The sequence below is a fragment of the Pygocentrus nattereri genome, chromosome 6, assembly GCF_015220715.1.
Source record: "Pygocentrus nattereri isolate fPygNat1 chromosome 6, fPygNat1.pri, whole genome shotgun sequence".
NCBI classification, from domain to species: Eukaryota; Metazoa; Chordata; class Actinopteri; order Characiformes; family Serrasalmidae; genus Pygocentrus; species Pygocentrus nattereri.
Genome location: NC_051216.1, coordinates 2,105,594 through 2,131,723, shown reverse-complemented (window position 1 = coordinate 2,131,723; position 26,130 = coordinate 2,105,594). Strand labels below are relative to the sequence as shown.

The 26,130-nt window shown below is 43.8% G+C and overlaps 1 protein-coding gene across 1 annotated transcript; it reads left to right on the top strand.

Annotated features, from left to right (window-relative positions):
- The first annotated feature begins 3,456 nt into the window (after positions 1–3,456).
- LOC119263581 lies at positions 3,457–25,989 on the top strand. Its single transcript, XM_037539108.1, has 10 exons — positions 3,457–3,639; positions 11,801–12,151; positions 12,669–12,884; positions 18,589–18,670; positions 18,879–18,927; positions 22,012–22,086; positions 22,170–22,247; positions 23,838–24,010; positions 25,704–25,729; positions 25,856–25,989. Exons 1-10 carry the CDS (start codon positions 3,582–3,584, stop codon positions 25,987–25,989), a joined length of 1,242 nt encoding a protein of 413 aa, XP_037395005.1. The 5' UTR covers positions 3,457–3,581.
- Positions 25,990–26,130: the final 141 nt, after the last annotated feature.

Below are 26,130 nucleotides of genomic sequence, written 5' to 3'. Positions count from 1 at the left end.
CCAAACTGTGACTCTGCAGCTCGGTGGGGGTTAGTTTTCCGCCACCGTAGGGGATAGCCGTCTTCCACCATGAGATGATAAAACAAGAGAACGAGGCTGCCGAGGAGGAGGAATCCGTCCATCGCAATCCCGAGCAAAATGTCCGGGTCGCTGACATCTTCTACATATGATGACACTAGAACTGGATGAACGAAAAGGTGGTTGCGAACTATGCAACAAAGCAACACTCTGTGAAAGTTGATTCAATTGTTCCTGTTGCTGCTTCAAGATCTCTTTCAAGGTGACAAGTTCTGATTGCTGGGACGGACTATTAGAAGCACCACATGGTCCCCCCTGGACCCCATACTGAATGCCATATGCGGATGGAACTGAACGACTACGACCCCTAACGCCCCCAGGTGTCCCCTCCCGTTCCCACCGAATCGCTTCTGATCGGGCAGCCAGCATAGTGGTGGTTGGTTCACGGCGCACTAACTGCTTAAGTTCTCGACGCAAAGCACTATCGATTACATGCTCTATGAACTGGTCACGCAATAAAATGTCTGCATTTACTAGCCCCTCTGGCGCCACCTGCTTAACTTTATCCATAAGGCTCATCAAAGCTAAAGAAAATTCCAATAACGTCTCTCCCTCCTGCTGTTTCCTAGAAAAGAACTCCTCCTGCAGAGATACATAAGACTGTGAGAACCCATATAATTCCTTTAACACGGAAATTATCTTACCTGGATCACTCCTTTCTGCAGTAGGACGATACCTAATTTCCTCCCTTGCCTCACCTTCTAAGTGATCGAACAAAAAGAAGGCCTGATCAGAAATGGAAAGGTGACGTGCGTGTATACAAGCCTGCGCCTCCTCCAGCCATTCATTTACAGTTAACCCTGATCTACCATTAAACATGGGACATTTCCTATCACGAGGCACAAAAACCAATCTCTCTGATACAGGGAGACTGGAGCTGGAAGGTACTGGAGCAGCTGACACAGAGGGGCCCTCACTAGGTCCTGGTAATACAGCAGTTACCCGTTCTTCCCTCAATTTAGCGTTATCAGCCTGCAATTGTGCTACTAAGTCCCGAAGCCCTTGCAACTCTGCCTCCATGACTTACCCTACAGACAGCTAAACAACCAGAGAGAAAAAAAAAAAAAAAAAAAAGGCAACAAAGAAATACCAAGCACTAAAAAAAAATTAAAAAGAACTGGTAAGGCTCTCTGCTGTCTTGTTTCCACCAACAACCTAAAAAGCACAAGCACTTTCAAAAAAAGAAAATAATTCAAGGAAAATGAACAAATAAATCTACCAAGGTAAACACGTCTCTGATCAGAAAAAAGTAAATCCTGCCGACTACGCCAAAATGTGGCGATTGGAGTATAAACCCTGTCAGCGATGCCAAAATGTGGCAACGCGGTATACTCAATGTATGAGTTTTAAGAAGCTAATCGACTACGCCACCCTGGAATTAAGTGCCCAGGGAACACACGATACCAAAATAAGGCCCACAGGTTCATTTTACCCATACACTGAAGACGCATATACCACAAATAGATTTAGTTTATTGGCACATTAGAAAAAGAGAAAGAAAATAAATAAATAAATCTTCAGTACTTGGCTTTAGCAAAAGAACATACAAATAAAGAAAAATCACATATCTATCTATCTATCTATCTATCTATCTATCTATCTATCTATCTATCTATCTATCTATCTATCTATCTATCTATCTATCTATCTATCTATATATATATATATATCAAAACAGAAAGAATTGCTGGTACAGAGGCTGGAATCAGGTGGGGAAGGAGCAAGCTCAGTGATAAAGAAAAATTAATCACACAGATCACAATTACCCAAAAGAAAAAAAACCACAAAGAGGATACAATTACACACAACAAACCATACACTACGTACTTACCCTTCACCAACAAGTCCTCCGGCCCAGTACCACAATCAGGTGCACTACCAATCAAATCAAATGAAAAGAACAAGACAAACGTAAACTCAACTCCAAATTATAAAGAAAAAAAAAGTAAAAATAAAATACAACCACAAAGCAGCGATAAGCAGTGCTCTCAACATGCAACTCTTACAGGAGAGGCAGGGCACACAACACAACCAACGCCCCAGCACGCAGCACGAACAGCCAACACCAAAAACCCCAAGCCGAAGGTAGGGTAGTGCGCTCAGCCGCAGCAGCTTAGAGCAAAAAAACAAAGCTTTAATAGAAAAAGAACATTATGAAAAGAAAAGAAAAAAAATAACATGAAAACCAAATAAAAAAAAATGAAAATAAAACATCAGTAAAAACAAAACTATTGATAAAAACAAAACATCATTAGCGGAAACAAAACAGCAGAAGCCAGTACCAACTTTGCATTCCTGCAAAGAAAGGAAAATGTCAATTATAATCAGTATAAAATCATTATGATTAAGAAACGGCATGGACGATTTTCCTACCGTGTTATCCAGAACAGGGCACGAGATCAAGAAAAGCCAAGCGGCCTCCGACAAACCACACCAAGGCTCAGCCACAATGTCACACGTGTGTAACGCCGGCACTCTCACAGACAATCAGCAGGTGACACTGGCCCTCTTACAAACACCAGTCCTAAACAGACAAGGAAACGTGCCCGATACTACGCTAACCACAGGTAAAACACTACATAATAGAAAGAAGAATTTGCCATACCTGCAGAGCAGATTAGTCAGACACCGATTCAAACCATCCACCAGCTCGTAACACGAGAGTCGCGATAACGGGGAAACCAGGAAGGAACCGAACAGCGGAAGCAAATCACCCAGTCAACGCACCCAATAATGGGAGCGCCCTCCCTTTTATGAAAAAAACCAGGGGAGACCTAATTGGCTCGCAAGTAATAGTAGGCGGAACAAAATAAACATGAATGAAAGGGCAAGAATGCTGTTACCCGCAGCATACTGCTACACTTACTCACCCAGAGTCACTGCCTCATTACCCACAAACACCCACCCCAGACTGTGGGCACTGATCTCAGCACTAAAGTCTATTTTAAACTGTGAGAAACTCTGAACTGTATTAGTTTTTACCTTAATGCCCAGTGAGAGAGCAGCGTTTATGATGGCCACCAAACAGATGAAGGTGTTTGAAGTTGAATATCAGGACCCAGGAGAATCCAAACCTGCTAGAACATCATGAACCTTTCTGGAGATAAAAGGACAGAGATAGAGCCGTTTAGAAGAGGAGCTTCATCTCATATCACTGCTATCATAACTGACCCTTTCCTCTCTGAAGTGGCGGCGTTCTGGACTTTAATGTATGGCAGTGGGTTCTGATGTGACGGTGATGAGATGATCCTCACAGAGAATCACAGAAATAAAATGATCTCACTCAGACGTCTTTCTGAGGGAGTCGAGTGTAAAAGGAAGAGACTCTGAGCTGAAAGGGGAGGAGTGACGACAGACCACACAGTACAGGTCACGTCTTCAGTGTCTCTGCTGACTTTCTCTCTGCTGAGATCAGAGCAGTTCATAAGTGTAGGAGAGTCAGAGTGAGGAGCTTCTGGACCTTCTGGACCTTCAGGTATCTGGGTCTGAAGAGCGATGCTGCCATGTTTTCCCAGAGCTCAGTAAATATTCCAGCAGCGCTGATCCTCATTTTACTGGCAGGTAAACTTTCCATTTATTTCCATTTCTGCTCTTAATATGTTTGTGCTCCACAGCGTTGATCTACATCTGCGTCAGATTAACGTGTAGAGACTAAAAACCCTTCAACATTTAACAGTTTCAGTGTTTTTCAGAACATTTTAATACATTTGATGCGATTCAGTCTCAGGAAGTGGCTTTAGAATGAACAGCAGAGCTGCAGGAGCTAAAGATTAATAACTGATACCGTTTTATAATCTCTTACACTTCCAGAACATTCAGACTAACTGCAGCTTTAAGCTGAAGATCTTCATCAGAGCTTATTTGTGTGATGAACTCTGTTAAAGCTTTGGAGCTGTTTTAAACTGAGGTCAGCTCTTCGTCATCTCTGCCGGTGATCCAAGATGGCGCCACGTACGGCTGCCCTGGCGTTCGGGTGCTCTTTGTTTTGTTTGTTTTTGTGCGTTATTCGTGTGTCTTCGTGCTCCTACAGCCGCGAGGAGCTACTAAACATCAGAACAACAACCCCTACAGACATTTCACCAGTTTTTCTAGTGCCTGCTTCATTATTAGTGCACTTTTTAAACAAAAAAGTGAGACGCCGCCGAAGAGGGAAGCGAGCTGGTGTACTCGTGCGCTCCATCTTGAGGGATTCCAGCTCCTCCGTGCGGACAGACAACGGGAACTTGCCGGAGGTAAAACGAAAGGTGGAGGAGTCTGTTTCTATATCAACAACGCCTGGTGCTCCGATGTGACAGTGATTTCCCAACACTGCTCTCCTTCACTGGAATACATTTTCATTAACTGTAAGCCGTTCTATGCCCCACGTGAGTTTTCTTCATTTATTCTGGCTGCTATTTACATTCCACTGAGCGCCGATGAGCACGAAGCTGAGCGCGCTCTGGCGGACCAGATTATGAATGTGGAGTTTTTACCGGACTCCCTTGTAATAATCCTCGGAGATTTTAACAAAGCGAAACTTAATCATGAACTACCGAAATACAAACAGTTTGTCACCTGCCCGACCAGAGAGGGGAACACGTTGGATCACTGTTACACTACAGTGAGTGGTGCTTACCGTGCTGTGCCCCGTGCGGCTTTAGGACTCTCAGATCATGTCATGGTTCACCTGATCCCTGCGTACAGACAGAGACTAAAGCTCTCTAAACCTGTCGTGAGGACATATAAAAAGTGGACCAGTGAAGCTGTGGAGGAGCTACGCACGTGTTTGGACACCACAGACTGGGACATGTTCAAGGTTTCTACAGAGAGTTTAGATGAATACACAGATACCGTGATGTCATATATACATTTCTGTGAAGACAGCATCATCCCATCACGCTCCAGAATCACTTTTAATAATGATAAACCCTGGTTCACTCCAAAACTCAGACAGCTTCGCCAGCAGAAAGAGGTTGCTTTCAGAGAAGGAGACAGAGTCAGCTACAGAGGTGCAAAGTATGAATTTAGCAGGGAGGTGTTAAAGGCTAAATCCAAGTACAATGCTTGTCTGAAGCAGCGGTTCTATGCTAACGACTCTGCCACTGTATGGAGGGGGCTGAAAGAGATCACCAACTATAGGCCCAGAGCGCCTCATTGTTCAGAAGATTTCAAACTGGCTAACGACCTTAACGACTTCTATTCACGTTTTGACTCACACCCCCCATCCTCCACCCCCCACACCACAATACACTCAATCACTTTGGATTGCCCATCTGCCCCCTCTGCCCTCTCAGTCCAGGAGGAGGATGTGAACAGGCTGTTTAAGAGGCTAAATCCACAGAAGGCTTCGGGCCCTGACTCCATTTCCTCTGCCACCTTGAGACACTGTGCTGATGAGCTGGCCCCAGTCTTCACGGGAATCTTCAACTCTTCAGCCTGTTTCAAGTCCTCCATCATCGTCCCTGTCCCCAAGAAACCACGCGCCACAGGACTTAATGACTACAGGCCTGTGGCCCTGACGTCCATAGTCATGAACACCTTTGAACGTCTGGTTTTATCCCACCTCAAGTCCATCACTAACCCCCTTCTGGACCCCCTGCAGTTTGCCTACATAGCCAACAGGTCTGTAGATGATGCCATAAACCTGGCCCTCCACTTCATCCTGCAGCATCTGGACTCCCCAAGAACCTACGCTAGGATCCTGTTTGTGGACTTCAGCTCTGCATTCAATACTATCCTTCCCACTCTGCTCCAGGACAAGCTCTCTCTGCTCCATGTGCCCGACTCCACCTGCAGGTGGATCACAGACTTCCTCACGGACCGCAGTCAGCGAGTACGGCTGGGGAAGATTGTCTCGGACACGCGGACTTTAAGCACAGGATCTCCTCAGGGCTGTGTACTTTCCCCCCTGCTCTTCTCCCTGTACACCAACTGCTGCACCTCCATCCATGACTCTGTCAAACTGATTAAGTTTGCAGACGACACCACCCTCATTGGACTCATCTCAGACGGTGATGAGTCTGCCTACAGGAAGGAGGTGGACCGGCTGGTGACCTGGTGCAGCAACAGCAACTTGGTGCTCAATGCCCAGAAGACATTGGAGATGACTGTGGACTTCAGGAAAGCCACAAGCCCCCTGCCCCCCCTTATCCTTACCGACACCCCCATCACCACTGTGGACTGTTACAGGTTCCTTGGCACCACCATCACCCAGGACCTCAAGTGGGAGCTGAACATCATCAAGAAGGCTCAGCAGAGGATGTACTTTGTGCGGCAGCTGAGGAAAGCCAAACTGCCGGCTCAGCTGATGGTACAGTTCTACACGGCCATCATCGAGTCCATCCTCAGCTCCTCCATCACAGTGTGGTATACCGGGGCCACTGCCAGGGACAGACAAAGGCTGCAGCGCATTGTGTGCTCTGCTGAGAAGGTGATAGGCTGCAGCCTCCCATCTCTCCAAGACCTGTACATCTCCAGGACTGTGGGGAGAGCGGATCAGATTATAGCAGACCCTTCTCACCCCGCACACGGACTATTTGATCCACTCCCCTCGGGCAGGAGGCTTCGGTCCATTCGGACCAGAACCTCCCGCCACAGGAACAGTTTCTTCCCCTCTGCCATTGGACTCAAGAACAATATATAATCACGTCACTTCCCTCTTTATAACCCTGCCTTGGTCACTTTACTTGAATTGCACTACTCCACCTGCACTGTTGTATATAGTACTGTTGTACATGCCTTTTGTATTTTTATTTTTATTCATTCTATCTATATTTTATATTTGCATAGAGTATTTATTTATGTGGACTTAATTTTGCATGCCTAGTACTACTTGTTTTTATGTTGCACCTTCATGCCGAAGCAAATTCCTAGTCTGTGAATCCTGTTCATTGACAATGTCAATAAAACTTCTTCTGATTCTGATTCTGTGGTTGTGAGGTCTCCACCATCTTCACACGTCTTTGAGCAGCTCTTGGTTCTGTTAGCAGGGTAAAGTAGAAACTGTAGTGAAGTATGATAGTATGTTTGGACATGGATGAATTATGGATACAGGGTTAAAATCTTAATGGCATTGAGGATGGAATGAGCTGCAACGTCCGCCGTGAAGTTTTAAGCATGATCTGTTTATTTTATTGCTCAGTTTGAGCTTCATTCTTCTGAGTTAAACTCTTTCTCTGTTAAAATTGGACGTTTGAAGCCAAAAATATGCTGCAGTGAAATTTACAGTATCAACGTTTAGACACCCTGAAGTTTAGAAAAGTAAGATTAGTCGATGTGTTCACAGAGAAAATGTTTTGATTTTTAGAAACATTTTAGTTTTTTTGGCTTACACTAAAACAAATTATGCACTTTTATTTTACAGTGATGAAATTGGTTGCATGTGTCCATCCATCCATTTTCTAAGCCGCTTCTCCGTCAGGGTCGCGGGGGGATGCTGGAGCCTATCCCAGCAGTCTTCGGGCGGAAGGCAGAATACACCCTGGACAGGTCGCCAGTCTATCGCAGGGCAGACAGACAGACAGACAGACAGACAGACACATACAGCCACTCACACACTCACACCTAGGGGCAATTTAGCATGTCCAGTTGGCCTGACTGCATGTCTTTGGACTGTGGGAGGAAACCGGAGAACCCGGAGGAAACCCACGCAGACACGGGGAGAACATGCAAACTCCACACAGAGAGAACCCCAGTCACCCGGCCGGGGAATCGAACCCAGGCCCTCCTCGCTGTGAGGTGACAGCGCTACCCACCACGCCACCGTGCCACCCCTTGGTTACATGTGTTTTTATTTTTAAAATTATTTTAAAAGTACCAGTATTTGTTTTTGGTAATACTGGAGTAAAGCACTGATCTTCCAAAATGACATTTAAGCACAGCAATAAAGAGCAGATCATCAGATATCAGCTACACCTGCAGACGGTCTGAGAGGCTCATCTACATAAATAAACCCACATCCACACAGTGCTGCTTCACACTAACACATTAGTAATAAATGGGCATTTGGTGTGTGATTATCGTGTGTGTGTGTGTGTGTGTAGTCCTGCAGGCGAAGGTGGATCGTGAGACTGTAGGACAGAATGTGGTGAAGCTGATCTGTAGCCCCCCCTGCAGGCCCAGTCGAAACTGTTACTACGACTGGTTCAGAGATGAAGGATGGTCCAGCAGTAGAGAATACGTAGGATGTTCATATAGCGCCTCACTCTGGTTGGACTCCAGCAGACCATCTGATCACGACAGCTACACCTGTGAGGTGAAGAACTCCAGCCTCCCTCAGCAAAACTGTGAGTGTCTGTCAGTCTGTCTCTCAGCATCAAATCACTGAAGAGAAGTACAAGAAGAAATTTGGAACCAATAAATAACCTGCATTTCACAGTCGTTTGAGATTTTACAAACCAAAGATCAACACAGATTTCATAAGAACAATTTTACAACCCAATTCCAGTGAAGTTGGGACGTTGTGTAAAACATAAATAAAAACAGAATACGATGATTTACAAATCCTTTTCAACCTGTATTCAACTGAATACACTACAAAGACGAGATATTTAATGTTCAAACGGATAAACTTTATTGTTTTTTGCAAATATTCACTCATTTTGAATTTGATGCCTGCAACACGTTCCAGAGAAGTTGGGACAGGGGCGTGTTTCCCACTGAGTTACATCACCTTTCCTTTTAACACTCAGTAAGCGTTTGGGAACTGAGGACACTGATTGTTGAAGCTTTGTAGATGGAATTCTTTCCCATTCCTGCTTGATGTCCAGCTTCAGCTGCTCAGCAGTCCGGGGTCTCCGCTGTCGTATTTTGAGCTTCATAATGCGCCACACATTTTCAATGGGAGACGGTCTGGACTGCAGGCAGGCCAGTCTAGTACCCGCACTCTTTCACTACGACGCCATGCTGTTGGAACACATGCAGAATGTGGCTTGGCATCGTCTTGCTGAAATAAGCAGGACGTCCCTGAAAAAGACGCTGCTTGGATGGCAGCAGATGTTGCTCCAAAACCTGTATGTACCTTTCAGCATTAATGGGCCTTCACAGATGTGCAGGTTACTCCTGCCATGGGCACTAACACCCCCCCCCACCATCAGAGATGCTGGCTTTTGAACTTTGCTCTGATAACAATCCAGACAGTCCTTTTCCTCTTTGGCCCGGAGAACACAACGTCCATGATTTCAAAAAACAGTTTGAAGTGTGGACGCATCAGACCACAGGACACTTTTCCACTCTGCGTCAGTCCATCTCAGATGAGCTCGGGCCAGAGAAGCCGGCGGCGTTTCTGGGTGGCGTTTCTGAGCCCATGTGGGAATATCAGTTACAGAATGATGTGGGTTTTTAATGCAGTGCCGCCTGAGGGGTCGAAGGTCACGGGCGTTCAGTGCTGGTTTTCTGCCTTGCTGCTTACCTGCAGAGATTTCTCCAGATTCTCTGAATCTTTTGATGATATTATGGACTGTAGATGATGAAATCCCTAAATTCCTAGCAGTTGCATGTTAAGAAACATAGTTTTTAAACTGTTGGACTATTTGCTCACACAGTTGTTCACTAAGTGGTGAACCTCGCCCGTCCCTGCTTGTGAACGACTGAGCCTTTCAGGGATGCTCCCTTTATACGCAATCATGACTCACCTGTTTCCAATTAACCTGTTCACCTGTGGAATGTTCCAAACAGGTGTTTTTTGAGCATTCCTCAACGTTCCCAGTCTTTTGTTGCCCCTGTCCCAACTTCTTTGGAACGTGTTGCAGGCATCAAATTCAAAATAAGTGAATATTTGCAAAAAAGTATAAAGTTTATCTGTTTGAACATTAAATATCTTGTCTTTGTAGTGTATTCAATTGAATATAGATTGAAAAGGATTTGCAAATCATCGTATTCTGTTTTTATTTGTGTTTTACACAACGTCCCAACTTTGTAAGTAAGCTTAGAGTACTCTCCACAAATATTAACACCCCTGGTAAAAAAAAAAAGAAAAAGGGCATTCTTTACGACTTTTGATCTTTAATTGAAAATATTTTTTTTAATCTTTATTTAAAGTACAATGGTTAAAAAAACGGATGGGATCATGAAATAAGTATCCTACAGATGTTGGCACTCCTAGAAATTGCTGAGTGAAATCTAACTGAAGTATTTTTCCATTCATATTTTATATTTTAATGTTCACCTGAGCAATTAGGAACACATTAATGGTCAGTCATGTCTTCCTGTTTCACTACAGAATAAATGAGATTAAACACAAGCCAGATTCCCTCAGTCAACCATCATTGTGAGAAAGACCAGAGAAAACAGTGATGACGGGGTTGAAAGGATGTTGAGATGCACAAATCAGAAAAAGGCTACAAGAAAATAGCTAAACAGTAGAAAATGCCAGTTTCCACTATCAGGGCAGTATTTAAGATTAAAACATGTAGAGATGTGAAGATTCTGCTGGAAAGAGGACTCCGGTCTTTACTGACCTCACAAATAGAAGGATTTTTCAAGTGGACAAAGAATCTCAGATCACAGATGGGAAATTGTAGACATTAGTGAGTTGGTGTGGATGCAAAGACGGCCATGCAGAAAAGTCCCTCATCCCCTCAGTGAAGTTTGGTGGTGGATCTGTGATACTGTGGGGATGTTTTTCTTCCAAAGGCCTGAACAGTTTATTTGGATACATATGATCACAGACACCACCAAGAACAAGCAGAACTAAAATCCTAAACCTGATTGCCTCATCCTGGAAGCTGAAACTGGGCCATAGTTTGGATATTTCAGCAGGATAATGATCCAAAACATGCCTCAAAATGAACACTCAAATGGTTCACTAACCACAGAATTAAAGTTCTGCCAAGGCCACCCCAGACCCCTGACCTCAGCCCCATAGAAAACCTTTAGGATGAGCTGAAGAGGAGAGTCCATAGTGTGGAGCTCTGAATCTGGAGGTTCTGGAGAGGTTCCTTATCGAAGAACAGTCTCAGATCCTTTGCCATGTGTTCTCCAGTTTCATTTAGTGCTATAGAGACTCCGACCTGATATCTTTGCAAGGGGAGACATAAATGGAGGGATGCCAACAATCATGGCACAGAAAGATTTGAGAAATTTGTTTCATGAAATGTTTTTTTTTCTTTCTTATAATTCTTGTATTTTACGTGGTTAGATTTATACTAACTTATTGAATTAAAGATTAAAAGTATCAGCAGTAAAGAATGTTCTTGCAGCCTGTTCTGCTCATGTTTATCAGAGGTGCCACAATTTGCGGAGGCACTGTATATTTAGTCCAAATAAAAGTATCATACTATGTACATTTCTGTGCAGAAGTCAGTGGCTGAGGAAACGTCCGATGCTCTCTTGATATTTAATATTTGATATTCATAACATGCTAATAAAAGGGCACTACATGCTTCCCAGAATGCTTCCTGGTGTTGCCTCTTCCTGGGGGTCACTGCAATTTGTCTTTGCAGTATTACTTTCTCACTGTCCGTGTCTCTCTGCTGTCTCCCTCAGCTTTTCTGAGGGGAAATAAAATATCACCCCTGTAGTTGAGATGAGCGTCATATAGAAATGTCAGATAGTAGAATCACTGGGACTTGATAGAATTGAGAATAAAGAGCTATGTGTATTGTTTGTAAAGCAGAGGTGATTTCTACAGTGTAACGTTGGGTAGATTAAAAAGCCAGTAATTAGTGAGAATATTATATTACAGCTGCAGATTATTATATCTATTATATCATTTCATCTTCCTGACTGTGACTCTGTGTTCCAGGTGAACTGTCTAACCAGCACTGGGGTGTGACCTACACTCCTGAACGTGTCTGTGCTCTGAAAGGATCATCAGTTGATCTGTCCTGCACTTATAAACACCCTGAAGGACTCACAGTGAATAGATCATTCTGGTTCATTGAAAGTCTCCGGCAGCCTGGTGTTGAATCTGAGGATGTGAAAGAGTCTGATCAGTATAAGGGGAGAGTGCAGTACAGCCGGACCCTGAACTCCTGTAGAATGACCATCACTGACCTGAGAGAGAGTGACGCTCACACATACAGGTTCAGATTCTACACTGATGATCCTGGCGGCAGTTTCTCTGGCAGAGGTGGAGTCACTCTGTCTATCACAGGTAACTCTGCATGATGAATATATAGTTTATCACAGGAAAGGAAAAAATAAAGGTTTTTTTCTCATAATACACAAACAGGGTAAACTGGTTCACTGGCATTAGCAGACTAAAGCAATTAGTAACTAAAAGGCTGCTCCTTCAGATGAGCTAGTGCTAACACAAGAGCTGACCAGTGCAGTGGTAGATGATGATGATGATGATGATGATGATGATTTTAGATCTTCTACATGGAGCTTTTTTCCTTTGTGAATGAGATTCCATTACATTAGTTTGAAGACAGAAATCTGTTTGTTTTTGGTTCTTGCCAATGCCAGCTGGAGTTTTTCCTTCTCTGACTTTCTGTAATGTAGTGTAACAACTACCCCAGCAGTGATTTCAGTGTTCAGATACTGACCCCTGGAACAGTTAACCGAGTGTCCATACACACCCCTACTAGATAACATACAGTGAGGTGAGTTAACTGGAAGAGTGTCTACAGATGAAAATAACACTAAACCTTGTTTAAAATCACCTGCAGATCTGAAGGTTACAGTGTCAGATACAGATGGAGGAGTAAAGAAGCTGACCTGCAGCTCCACCTGCACTCTGCCCAACAACCCCACCTACATCTGGTACAGGAACGGACAGCCTGTATCTGAGTGTGAATCTGCCTCCTGCCCTGTAGCTGTGGTCAGTGAAGCGGTCAGCTACAGCTGTGCTGTTAAAGGCAGTGATCTCCACTCTCCTCCAGTGTGTGAGTACAGATTATCACATGCACTAATAATCTGTTCAGTAAAGAGCCAAAAAAACTATAATAATAAATATTGAAATACGCTCACAAACCAAATCATGGGACACAAATTAGTTTCATGTAGGACCCCCTCTAGCCTGGCTAAGTCCAGCAACTCCACATGGCATTGATTCCATAGGTGGACATTTATCATCACTCTCCAGAAAATTCCTGAAACCAATTCTGGACAACTTGAGGCCAGTGGCATGGTGCATGATCATACTAGAACGTCCTGTAATTTTGGGGGTATATGAAGGAATGAGGTGTTCAGGTGGACCAGTGGACCCAAGCCATTTCATGAGAACACCCCACACCAGTATGGACCCACCACCAGCCTTCACAGTGCCTTATTGACAACCAGGGTCCATTACTTCATGGGGTCTGCGCAACACACAAACCCCACCATCAGCCGGAAAGCAACTGGCACCATGACTCTTTGGAACACGCCATATGTTGCCAGTCCTCTAGGGTCCAGTTAGTAAGCTCATGAACCCAGGTGAGGTGCTGTTTCTGGCATTGTGGTGTTAATGGAGGCACTTTAGTTGGGTCTTCTGCTCCCGTTTCCCATGGAAGCTAAAGAACACTGCACTGACCTGTGGGATATGCATGTGGGGCCTCCTGCAGTGAATGTGAATGTGGATATGATTTCTGCCAGAGTCGCATGTCTGTTCTTACAGACAATTCTAGCCAGATGCCGCTGGTCACAGTCATAAAGCACCCATGGGCGGCCACTGTGCTGTCCACTGTGGGAGCTAATGCCGTCTGTGACACTGTCAACGTGGATGAAGGAATGTTGAATGTCCGCACAACTTCAGCAACAGAATTTCCCGTTCGTCTGGCATGCACCATCTTGCCTTGTTCAAACTTTGATAATTCACGAACTAAAAGTTACAAACAAATGAAATAATTTGGAAGTAACATTTTTGAAACCCCAGAAGAAACGAGCGAGTCAAGCTTTATGGTGCCTTGTACCTTGTTCCACCTCACTGGTGCCCCACAGCTAAAGGCAGTTTTACCAGCTCAGTAAAAACTCAGGGAACCTCAAGTGAAATAAAATCATCTGAGCGGGTTTTGTAACGTGTCCTTTACAGTGAGCATGGAGGTCATGTACTCTGGCATCTGACTGAGAGCCTTATAAATAAACAGTGCCCAGTGTTTCCCTTCTTACAGACAAAGACGACCATCCTCCTCTCTCATATAACAGTGGTGAGTCCTGTATGGATCTCCAGTAATGAGTCTCAGAACAGAGGGATAAAGAGGGTCCAGAGCTTTCAGAGAGCTCACTGAGGCGTAATCTGTACAGCACATCCTAAGGGCTAATTTGTGGCTTTGGAGTGCGACTAGTAGGCAGGTATTAACTGTGACCTTGGTTGGTCTGGTTGCAGCATCCTTCCTGTAAGATTCAGTTCACTGCTGCTAAACAATCAACAGTGCAGAAAAATGGAGAAAATGCTCCCCAATCTTCTGACTTTATTAGGCAAAATTACACATTGGTTTAAAATGACTGGCCATGTATTCAAAAGCTTCTGGTGGCAGATTTAGCACACCCAGCCTCTTAATACAGTTGAGGTACTAAAGTTAAATCCATTTCAGAGAATATAAGTTAAAAACTTAAATGTTAAGCAGACGTGATTCATAAATGGGCCAGACCAGTTTTGCTGCTGTAGTATTTTTATATTATGTTGTTTTTACTCGGCCAGATTTATTACTGCTTTATATATTTTGATTATTTTGGTTATAAACTCTGACTAAAGTTTTGAATATTGTAGTTATGATGTTTCAGCTCTAAAGCTCTACAGGTATAGACATGCCACTTTGTTAGAATGTGGCCATGCAGAGCGGTGAGCGTGGAGTACCACGGGTTCAGCTGTGCGGCAGTGAGACTTCATTCTTGTAACTAGTTGTTGTGGTTTGAATGGTGCGGATGTGCGTTTGGGATGTGTGGTAGTTTGCAGTTGTGGTTTGAATGGTGCGGATGTGTGGTAGTTTGCAGTTGTGGTTTGAATGGTGCGGATGTGTGGTAGTTTACGGTTGTGGTTTGAATGGTGCGGATGTGTGGTAGTTTATGGTTGTGGTTTGAATGGTGTAGATGTGTGGTAGTTTACGGTTTTGGTTTGAATGGTGCAGATGTGTGGTAGTTTGCGGTTTTGGTTTGAATGGTGCGGATGTGTGGTTGTGGTTTGCATGGTTTGGATGTGTGGTAGTTTGTGGTTTGAACGATGCGTATGCCTGTTTGTGATGTGTGGTAGTTTGCGGTTGTGGTTTGAATGGTGTGGATGTGTGGTTGTGGTTTGCATGGTGTGGATGTGTGGTAGTTTGTGGTTTGAACGATGCCTATGCCTGTTCGGGATGTGTGGCAGTTTGCGGTTCTGGTTTGAATGGTGCGGATGTGTGGTAGTTTACGGTTGTGGTTTGAATGGTGCAGATGTGTGGTAGTTTACGGTTGTGGTTTGAATGGTGCAGATGTGTGGTAGTTTATGGTTGTGGTTTGAATGGTGCGGATGTGTGGTAGTTTACGGTTGTGGTTTGAATGGTGCGGGTGTGTGGTAGTTTATGGTTGTGGTTTGAATGGTGCGGGTGTGTGGTAGTTTGCGGTTGTGGTTTGAATGGTGCAGATGTGTGTTTGGGATGTGTGGTGGTGTGTGGTTGTGGTTTGAATGGTGCAGATGTGTGGTTGTGGTTTGCCGTTTACCTTGTACGGGACATGTGTGGTTCTAGCTGACTTGCCCTGTGGCTGTTCACTAGCGCTGGGTGGTGGGTTCCCCTGCTGCTGTGTTAATTGAAGAGCACTCGTTTGAAGTGCTGTGTTTCCCACGTCTTCCTCTTCTATGCAGACACTGCACCAGTGTCAGAAGTGGGATCTTGTCCGAGTGGCGAACCCAGTGGGGAAACGGTGGAGACGACCGATTCTGGACTGCGAGGAGGAGCAGCACAGCGTTCAAGATGGCATAACGTTGCTGGAGGTTGGAGGTGGCACAGTGAGGCACGACAGTGACATGCTGGGTCAAGGCTGAGCACTGGAGCTCCAACACACACAAACTGCAGTGCAGTGGGCAGCAGAGAAAAAGGAGAATGGTTGAGGGAGCACCGTTGCTTTTGCTGCTGTAGTGGAGGACTCATAGAGGACTCTCCTTGTCGATGTTCAATCACACCCGTGTCGGTTTGGCCCTGTGCTGTGTGTCACTGGCGGTGTTTACATGCAGAGATTTTTGCTAATCTGATTAAATGCAATCAGATTACAGATTCAGACTGAGGTATTTGTGCTCACTCTACTCAACAATCTGAAGAAAATCTTCGTTTACATGCTCACTACAAGTAATCCAATGCACAATGACGTGCATGCGTGGAGCAGCACTTAGAGTAAACGTTACCATGACAGCGAACATCACGTAAGGTCCAGTCAGCGTGAGATGAGTTTCCAGTTGGTGCGCTTGTGTTTTTAATGGCTTTAAACTGATGTCAGGCTCTGAGAAACGTCCTTCACATGTACTTATAAAGGATGACGTTGTGCTCTGAGACACAAGCTGGAAGTCCGTCCCACAGCCGTCTTTTAAAGCTCAGAGTATAAACCTCGTCTGCTCTGCAGACCAGTTTCTGCTCCGCCGTGTTGAACGGTATAAACCCTTCGCTATGATGCGCCGCACGTGCTCTGAACAGACTGTAATCAGATTCAGGCGTTTACATGGCTATTATTCTTCTATTTAACGGATTATTTAGAGGTTTACCCACCTCGTTCAATCGGATAGAAATTGTATTCCGATAGGCCTCAATCGGATTAGTCTATTCCGATTGAGTTGTTTACATGGACGTATTCTATTCTGAGCTATTAGTCATATTATTATCGGATTATCAGGCTGCATGTAAACGTGGCTACTGTCCTGCTGGAAGCTGAACTTTCTACCAAGCTCTAGTTTTTTAGTAGAATGAAGCAAGTTGTCTTAGTGTCTTATTGTGTTTTACACTATCCATCTTTCAGTTTTAATAAGATGCCAATACTCTGCTGAGGAGAAGCAGCCCCACAACATGAAGCTCCCTCCCTCCGTACTTGGAATGAGCAGTGTTGGGTTTATTTTGGGTTTATTTTATCTACCAGATACCCAATCTCTCATTTTAACTGGGTCACTCTGATGTTGAGCTCTAGCCATGTTTTGATGTGTTTGTTCTTCTCAGCCATCCTCCCATACAGGCCAGTTGTATTCTGAGCTCTTGATATTGTTGACTGGTTTTCCTTCTTGCTCTGACGCTCAGTTTTGAGGGATGGTCTTGTCTGGGCAGTGCCTCAATGGTTATGATGCAGCTTCCATTCCCTTGATCCTGCAGCACTCTCTGGGAGATTCAAACACAGACATATAACTTTGTAGGCTTTCCTATGTTGAGCATGTGCATAATTGTATTTCTAATATCTTTAGAATCCTCTATGATCTTCCTTTTCACAGCTTCCCTTCAGATTCACACTCTGACCAATGGCACTTTACTGAAGAGTGTTTTATCCAGAAACGATTAACTTTTTAAAGTAATCATGGGTAGAAGCCCATGGTGTCCTTTTTAGACATAAAACATTGCATTACTCAGCACAAGAAAGTCATTTACGATCAAGATGAATCTGATTACTTTTAAGGGGGTTGAATACTTTTGTAAGGCACTGTAAATTAGATCCATTTAATGTTTTGCTCTTTTTTTTCTAAGAATATCTTAATTGCTAGACAGTGTTGTTGTTGTTATCAAGAATAGTGACAGTAATAACTGTTATTATTGCAGTGCATGCGAAAAATAACCTTTTTTAGAAATACTACCCAAATTCCAAAAATGTTTGCTCTGTAAAATGTAAATAAAAACGGAGTTTGCACTGATTTGTAAATCTCATAGATCCGTATTTTATTCACACTAGAACACACATCAGATGTAAGTAAAATATTATACCGTTTCATGAAAAACTAACTCATTTAGAGCTTGATGGTAGCAACGCATCTCAAAGAAGTTGGGACAGGGTCATGTCCACCAGTCTGTAAACATCTGGGAAGTGAAGAGAACACCTGCTGGAGTTTTGGGAGAGGAATGTTTTTCCATTCTTGTCTGATGTGGGATTCTAGCTGATCAGTTCTGGGTCTTTGTCAGATTTCTCATTTCATGATGTGCCAGATGTTTTCTATTGGTGAAAGGTCTGAACTGCATGCAGGTCAGTTCAGCGCTGGGACTCTTCTCCTGTGAAGCCCTGCTGTTGTGATTGATGCAGTATGTGGTTGATTATCCTGCTAAAATCTGAAACGCCTTCCCTGAAAGAGATGCTGTCTGGATGGGAGCATATGTTGTCCTAAAACCAGCCTTCTGTTGCCCCGCCCCAACTTTTTTGAGATGCGTTGCTGCCATCAAGTCCTAAATGAGTTAATGTCTTCAATAAAATGGTATTTACATTTTACACAGCATCCCACCTTTTTTGGAATTGGTGTTGTAAAATGTAAAATTAGTTAATAGTATGTGCTCCGTTAGCTGTTACTCCTTTTCCTTCACTGCAGTATACCAAATATTTGCTTCTGCACTGTTATCAAGTATATTTTTAGCTTTTTACTTTCACTTTTATTTGAATGAGATTTTGACACCGTTTTCAAGCTTTCACTGAAGTATAATTTCTCTGTTCTTTTTCCTCTCCTGCATCTCTGCACTAATACAGATAACAGGACTTCAGTATATGCAGCTTCTGGAGGCGCCGTGGTTTTACTTCTGATATTCATTGCAGTCTTTTTGTGGATGAGGTGAGAATCTGAACACATGTAAGATATGAAAGATTCTTCAAATGCTGCCTGTAAGCTGTGCTGCAGTTCAGCTTCTTCACTTTAATATAAGCAGTTTAATACAGTGGAGAGTGAAATAGATGGTGTGCAGTTTCAGAACATTAACAGGAGCTGATTTAATGCTGGAGATGTGAGTCTGAAGGTCATTTTTCTCTGAAAACTCCAACAGGAGACGAGCAGCAGTGACCAGCAGCAAGAAAGAGGAGAACAGTGGAGAGGTGAGTTTTAATGAGGAAGTCGTTTGAATCCAGTCAAGTTAATGATGATTTTCATAACTGATTAATCAGTTAATTGGAAAAATCAGTAACTAAATATTTTATCATGCATAGCAGCCCTTGTTCATCAGGGTGAGTCAAATCTGTTCAAAAAAACAAGCAGCCGCAAATTTCACTGACAGGTTTGTGATTAATCAGTTTCTTCTTGAGAGTATTTGCACCATCAAACTCACGTCTGGTAGGAGTGTGAATATGAACATAAATGTTTAACAGTCTAAAAAAAAATGCTGCATTTGTAGTTAAATAACCAACTATTATTAAAATCATCTACAATACAAATAATAAAAGAAATAAAGTAATAGTAAAGGTCTCCTCCCCGTCAGACATGTCGGGAACACCTCCCTAGGGAGGCGTCCAGAGGCCATCCTTACCAGATGCCCGGACCACCTCAACTGACTTCTCTCAACGTGGAGGAGCAGTGGCTCTACTCCGAGCCTCTCCTGAATCATCGAGCTTCTCACCCTATCTCTAAGGGAGAGCCTGGTGACCCTGCGGAGAAAGCTCATTTCGGCTGCTTGTATCGGCGATCTCTTTCTTTCGGTCACTAACCAAAGCTCATGACCATAGGTGAGAGTCGGAACATACATTGACTGGTAAATTGACAGCTTTGCCTTCTGGCTCGCTTTCTCTTCACCATGATGGGCCAGTATAGGGTCCGTATTCCTGTAGATCAATCCACCTGTCAACCTCTCGCTCCATCCTTCCTTCACTCGTGAACAAAATCCTCCACTTGGGGCAAGAATTCACCCCTGACCTGGACAGAGCATTCCACCCTTTTCCCACTGATGACCATGGTCTCAGATTTAGAGGTGTTCATTTTCAACCCAGCCGCTTCACACTCGGCTGCAAACTGGTCCAAAGAAACCCGGAGGTCCCGGATTGATCACGCAAACAGGACCACATCATCCGCAAAAAGCAGATGTGAAATCCTGAGGCCACCATACTGGACACCCTCCACCACTTGGCTGTTCCTAGAAATTCTGTCCATAAAAGTTATGAACAGAATCGGTGACAACGGACAGCCCTGGTGGAGTCCAACCCTGACTGGAAACCAATCTGACTTACTGCCGGCTATACAAACCAAGCTCCTGCTCTGTTTGTACAGGGACTGAATGGCTTGTAACAATGATCCCCTTGCCCCGTACTCCTGGAGCACTCCCCACAGGATCCCCCAACGGGGGACGCAGTCAAATGCCTTCTCTAAATCCACAAAACACATGTGGACTGTTTGGGTGAACTCCCACGCACCCTCCAGGATCCTCATGAGGATAAAAAGCTGGTCCAGTGTTCCATGATCAGGCTGAAACCCGCATTGTTCCTCTTGTAGCTGAGATTCGACTATCGATCGGACTCTCATTTCCAGTACCCCTGCATAGACCTTACTGGGTAGGCTGAGAAGTGTGATCCCCCAATAGTTGGAACACACCCTCGGGTCCCTTTTCTTAAGAACGGGGACCACCATCCCAGTCTGCCATTCCAGGGGGACAGCCCCAGATGTCAACATACAACCTACAACATACAGAGCCCTCAGGAATTCCAGTGGATCTCATCCACCCCCGGTGCTCTGCCACCAAGGAGTTTTCCAGCCACCTTGGCTACCTCAGCCCAAGTGATGGACGGACCCTGGCTCAGGTCTCCAAGCTCTGCTTCCTCTAGGGAAGGATTGTTGGTGGGATTGAGAAGATCCTTGAAGTATTCCTTCCACCGTCCAATGACATCCTCTGTCAAAGTCAGCAGCCCCCCAGCCCCACTGTATACAGTGTTGGTCAGGAACCACTTTCCTCTCTTGAGGTGCCTGATGGTTTGCCAGAAACTTCTCGGTGCCTGTCGATGGTGAGGCCATGAGGCCACTAAACTCCTCCCACAACCACTGCATGCTGCAGTCATAATGTTTAAATGTGTAATTACTTTAGCAAAATAATCACATCCTTCTATCGTCTTTGAATAAACTGACATTTTGTTTATTTCACTTTTTTTTCTTTCCAGTGGTTGTTGATTTAAATAAACTATAAAATTTGTGGAGTTTGGAAAATGATTTATTCACATTAAACACAAAACTGCTGCCTGATCTTCTACTTCATACTTTATGAACATCAACGGTGCCACAAGATACCCTCTGAACTGCCCTCAATAACCCTATTTTACTCTGTGTGAAGGAAACAATAAAAGAAGAATGCATGAACATGGCAGCCCTAGAGCTCTTATGGAGGTAGTTTAGATGGAGATTCACATTGATATTCAAATTATTTCTGTTCTGATCATAAAGCCAAAATTAAATGGTAGCTTGTGTGGTTTGGTAACATTTATGTAATCAAACCTGATATTACTGAGCACACAGAAGCAGGCGGTTTACAGCCATGCCAGAATGTAGGGCTGTAAAGCATCTTTATCTCTCCAAACTGAAACAAACATGTCAGTGTTTTCAGAAACAGTAGATTTTTAAAATGGAGATTTAAAATGTGCTCCCTGAAAAGCTTTTTCCAAAAGCTCCATGTTCAGTGACCTAAAGCAGCGCTGTCCTGCAGATGGGAAGCTAAAACACAGAGAAAGTTTGCTTTTAAAGGAATGTTTATCCGTGAGGACAAGCAGGTCTGTGCGCTTCAGCACGCTGAGCCTTTCTGTCCTGAACGTGTTTCTCTGGATCTTCACTTATGACAGCTGTGCTGCTGTGACTGGTCAGCGCAGTTTCACACGTCTAACAGGAAACGATCTTTTAAATGATGTTCTAATGAAGTGTTCTCATATTTCTGACTGAAGAACCCATCCTAAAGTCTGTTTTCCCTCTTTTATTTAACTGACATAAACGAAGAGTGCAAGTCAACTAATCGGGAACAAGATTTATTGCCAACTATTTTTTATTGCGGACTTTATTGATATTGATATCGGTGCATGACGTCACTGTTTGTCACATACAGGCTGCTAAAAATTTCAGCTCCAGAGCTTAAAACACTTCCCGTATCCCTGAATGAGCAACACTGACTGATCCTAACTGAAAACTGAAGCTGTCTCTCCTCGTCTCTCTAAAAGGCTCCAAGGACTGGCGACGACACTTACTCAGCTCTGAACCCCACCACCATGTCCTCCGACTATGACACTCTGACTGTAAGTTTGGTGTGTTTGAACATTATTGTGGTTATTGGTGTGTTTAGATTTATGATTATTTTTAATATTCTTTTAATTTAAAGCATTTTAGAGACTCTCCCAGTGGCACGTACTCGGCTCTGAACCCCAACACCATGTCCTCTGACTACGAAACTCTCACAGTAAGTCTGGTGTGTTCTGAACATTATTGTGGTTATTGGTGTGTTTAGTTTTATAATAATTTCACAGCACGTTACACGTCAGGACTCAATATAGGGTGAAGCCTTAAATATACACTCCAGCAGCAAATAACTGAATGACACATGACATCATTCCAGTGTTCAACAGTGCAGCACGACGTATAGAGCAGTGTATAATATCCATAACTCCCTGAAGTAGACAGTGTTCTAAACCCTGGAGAAATGGGCACCATGCATAGATGAAGGAAATCACAGTAGTGTTGGAGATTTTCTCTGCCTTGATCTAGAACAGCAGGAGAGAACATTTTTAAGCACACAGGAACCTGTACTGTACGGGTTTGAGCCTGTGGAGCACAGTTCATAGGGTTCACCTGGGTGGCCTATCGAGTGAGGAAGGGTCGGATCCTCCAGATGTTGTACAGGAGAAACCTACATGACGATGAGATTTGTGATGTTAGTGGAGAACGATAACTGGCCATCCACAGTCACACCAAGACTTCTTGCCTTTACAAATGGAACAGTCAGAGAGTTCTCGAATGAGATGCTAAGATCATGATTAGGACCACAGTAAGCTCAGTCTTGCTAGGATTGAGCTTCAGGTGCTAAGCTGCCATACATGAAGAGATGGCCGACAGACATGCTGAGATGCAACTGGAAATCATGAACTCAGAAAGTGAGAAAGACAGCATTAGTTGAGTGTCATCAGCATAGATGTGATCAGAGAAGCCATTAAAGGATATTACATCACCAAGAGAACTAATGTAAAGAGAAAAGAGAAGTGGACCCAGCACAGAGCCTTGTGGGACACCAGTGGAGAGCCTGCATGGAGAGGATGTGGACTCTGTCCATGTTACTTGGTAAGAGCGACCTTCCAGAGAGGACTTGAACCACTTCCATGCAAAGTCAGTGATTCCAAGGTTTGTAAGGAAGTCCAGAAAGATCATATGGTTGACTGTCAAAAGCTGAGAGATCAAGAAGAATCAGAAGAGATTACTGTTTGGCTGATCTTGCTGACTGGAGCTTCGCAATCACTGCTAGAAGGGCATTTCCTGTTGAGTGCACAGGTGTGAAGCCAGATTAGATTAGTGGTGTGTTGTAGGTGAGAGAAGAGATGGGTTTTGAGCTTTGCTTTTGTGGCCCTTTGCAGTGTATGAGGTAGCCTACTACGCCACCTGAGGAATTTCACCCCAGGAAATATTTAGTGTTACTCGAAACATCACACAGGTTCATTTGGAATCATTCAATAAGAAACCCTTAGAGAAATTCAGAGACGTGGACTGAGTAGGATTTTCAACATTTAATAAACATGTAATAAACCTTGCACTTTGATTCAAGATAAAAATTGCAACTTTATTAATACATCAATTAAAATCTAAATATGCATGTGGGCGCACATAAAAAAAGGTAAAGGGCATGTAAATGTTCAATTTAAACAAAACAAAATTTTAAAAAAAGGAAACAGAAAAGAAGTCGGGTATACTGGCTGCACCCCTTTTTTCCTCCAACAAGGAGATAATACCCCCAGGTTGTTGAATCTGGCACTGCTTCAACCCTTCTCATGCCTACCTCTAGGAACCTGAAATCACACACAAGCACACAACCACACAAGTACCAGGCTTTAAGAGAAAAGAGCACGTGACCAACACATTAACATTACCACAGCACGCAAAGTGTGAAAAGAGGTGTGCCCAAGAAGAGAGGAAGCCTTCCGAAGGTAACCGACTGCGGAACTGCCGCAGACACAGGTACGCTCTAAAAAGGAACAAGAGACAGCTGTTAACATCACAGCACTATAAAACAACCTGGGCTATAAACAACCCTCGAAACTGCAGCCAATATACCGAAAAGTAAAAAAAAGAGAAAAAAACACAAGACAACCTATTACAATAAACCAAAGACACAACAAATCCAACAATAATTCAGTTGGTCCACTAAAAGTGGATCAACAGAAATTTTTTTTAAAAAAAACACAATTTTATTTACTAAAAAAAAAAAATCAATTTGATTCTACACACGACCACAAAGTAAAAAAACAAAAAAGAAAACAACAAAATTGGATCATAGGCAAAACAGCAGTGGCGCCACTCCAAGGCCCCTTAATTTAGGTCTCTAGAAGCCACCTAGATTCAACTTGGGCGACATCCACACCAGAACCTAATCAAAATTAGTCAATTAAAACAATTAGTAAAATGCTAAGGTAAATCACTTTCAACACTACTAATAAAGAAATGAATAACTACTCAACACGTACCTTCAGATAAAAGTTACCATTCATACAGGTGTATGTTTACCTAAATCAGTATAGGGCAGTGAGGGCTTCACCAGGACCTAATTAAACAATACCATACTAAACACACTACATATATACGTATATTGTGCAAAATATTAATTACAGCGTGACTTAAAACACCACGAAATGACCAATTACAAACCCACCTGTATTCCGGTACGCCAACGCTCAAACACCCGTATTCTGGCATGCAGACTCAAACCCACCGGTATTCTGGCACGCCCAATTCCGCACACCTATATAAAAAACGCAGCGATCCATAACTAAATTATCCACAGATATATAAAATTAGCGTGCTGTCGCCCCCAACCATACCTTCAGGAATGTATTCGTCTTCCCAAAACACTCTATGCTGGTGCTCATACAGCCCGTGGCTGCAATGAGAGAGAGAGAGAAGAGGAGGGGTACAGAGCGTACCCGTAGCCTAGCAACCCTCCAAGCGACACCTCCCAGCAGCAAAGCCCCACAGCACAGACACAACAACTATGAGAAACCCAGGCTTGACGTGCACTGCCTTACCTTTATACTAGTGGAAATAATGCGTTTCACCTGAGAAGCAAAATACCGGAAGTCACAGCAGCACCTCAACTACGGTGGCCGTCTACGCCCATACGGTACTTCCAGCCAGCAAACTCTACTGGTTACACTTTGAATATATAAAGAGCATTCAACTGCTGGACTTGTGGAGGAAGAGAGTTCCAGAGACGAGGAGCAGAACTGGGGAACATTGGAAGCTGTGAAGTTTGGATGGAGGAATGTTCAGTAAATCAGCTGAAGGAGAGCAGAGAGAACAGCTGGGTTTACAGTGAAGGAGAAGATCAGACAGTAAGAAGGAGGGAGGCTGGTCAGAGCTTTGAAGTGAATGCGCTGCTTTACAGGAAGCCAGTGGAGATGATGGAGAACAGCTGTAATGTGGTTATGAGAGCGAGGATGAGTGAAAGACGAGAGTTCCTGTGAAGGGAAGAAGAGCTGATTCTGCAGGTAGAGAGTTACAGTAGTCTAAACCACTGAAGGTGAAATCGTGTAGAAAAGAGATTAGAATTTTATTACAGACTGAAGATCAGATTTGACTGAAATGCCCGTCACTGATTCTGACAGTCAGCCTGCAGGGGGCGTTCAGTTCTGTGAGCTTGTGTTTTTACCCTCAGCCTGTTAGAGACTCTCCCAGTGACACGTACTCAGCCCTGAACCCTGAAACCAGGACGTCTGATTACGACGCTCTGACTAAGTCTGCACTCTGTGTGTTCCTTCATTCTCTGGTTGAGCTTCATAAAGGTCCCTAAGATCTCCTGTTTTCCAGGTTGTCCGTCCACACCCAGCGATGAGAAGAGCTCCAGAGAACGAGAACTAACAGCTGTTCATTTACTCTTCATTCACCACTGCAGCTTCAGCTCTATGGACAGAACATTAAAGAGGCGTACGAAGGATTTCTGAGGATTAAAGAGCTTCTAGAGCTCAAAACACATCAGATGATCTCCTAAAGTCAGAGAGATTCTCTCAAATCAGTCAGAGGAGCTTCTGTTTATGAAGGGTCTTTATTCACTGTAGTGCTGTTATACACCATGATGATCCAAA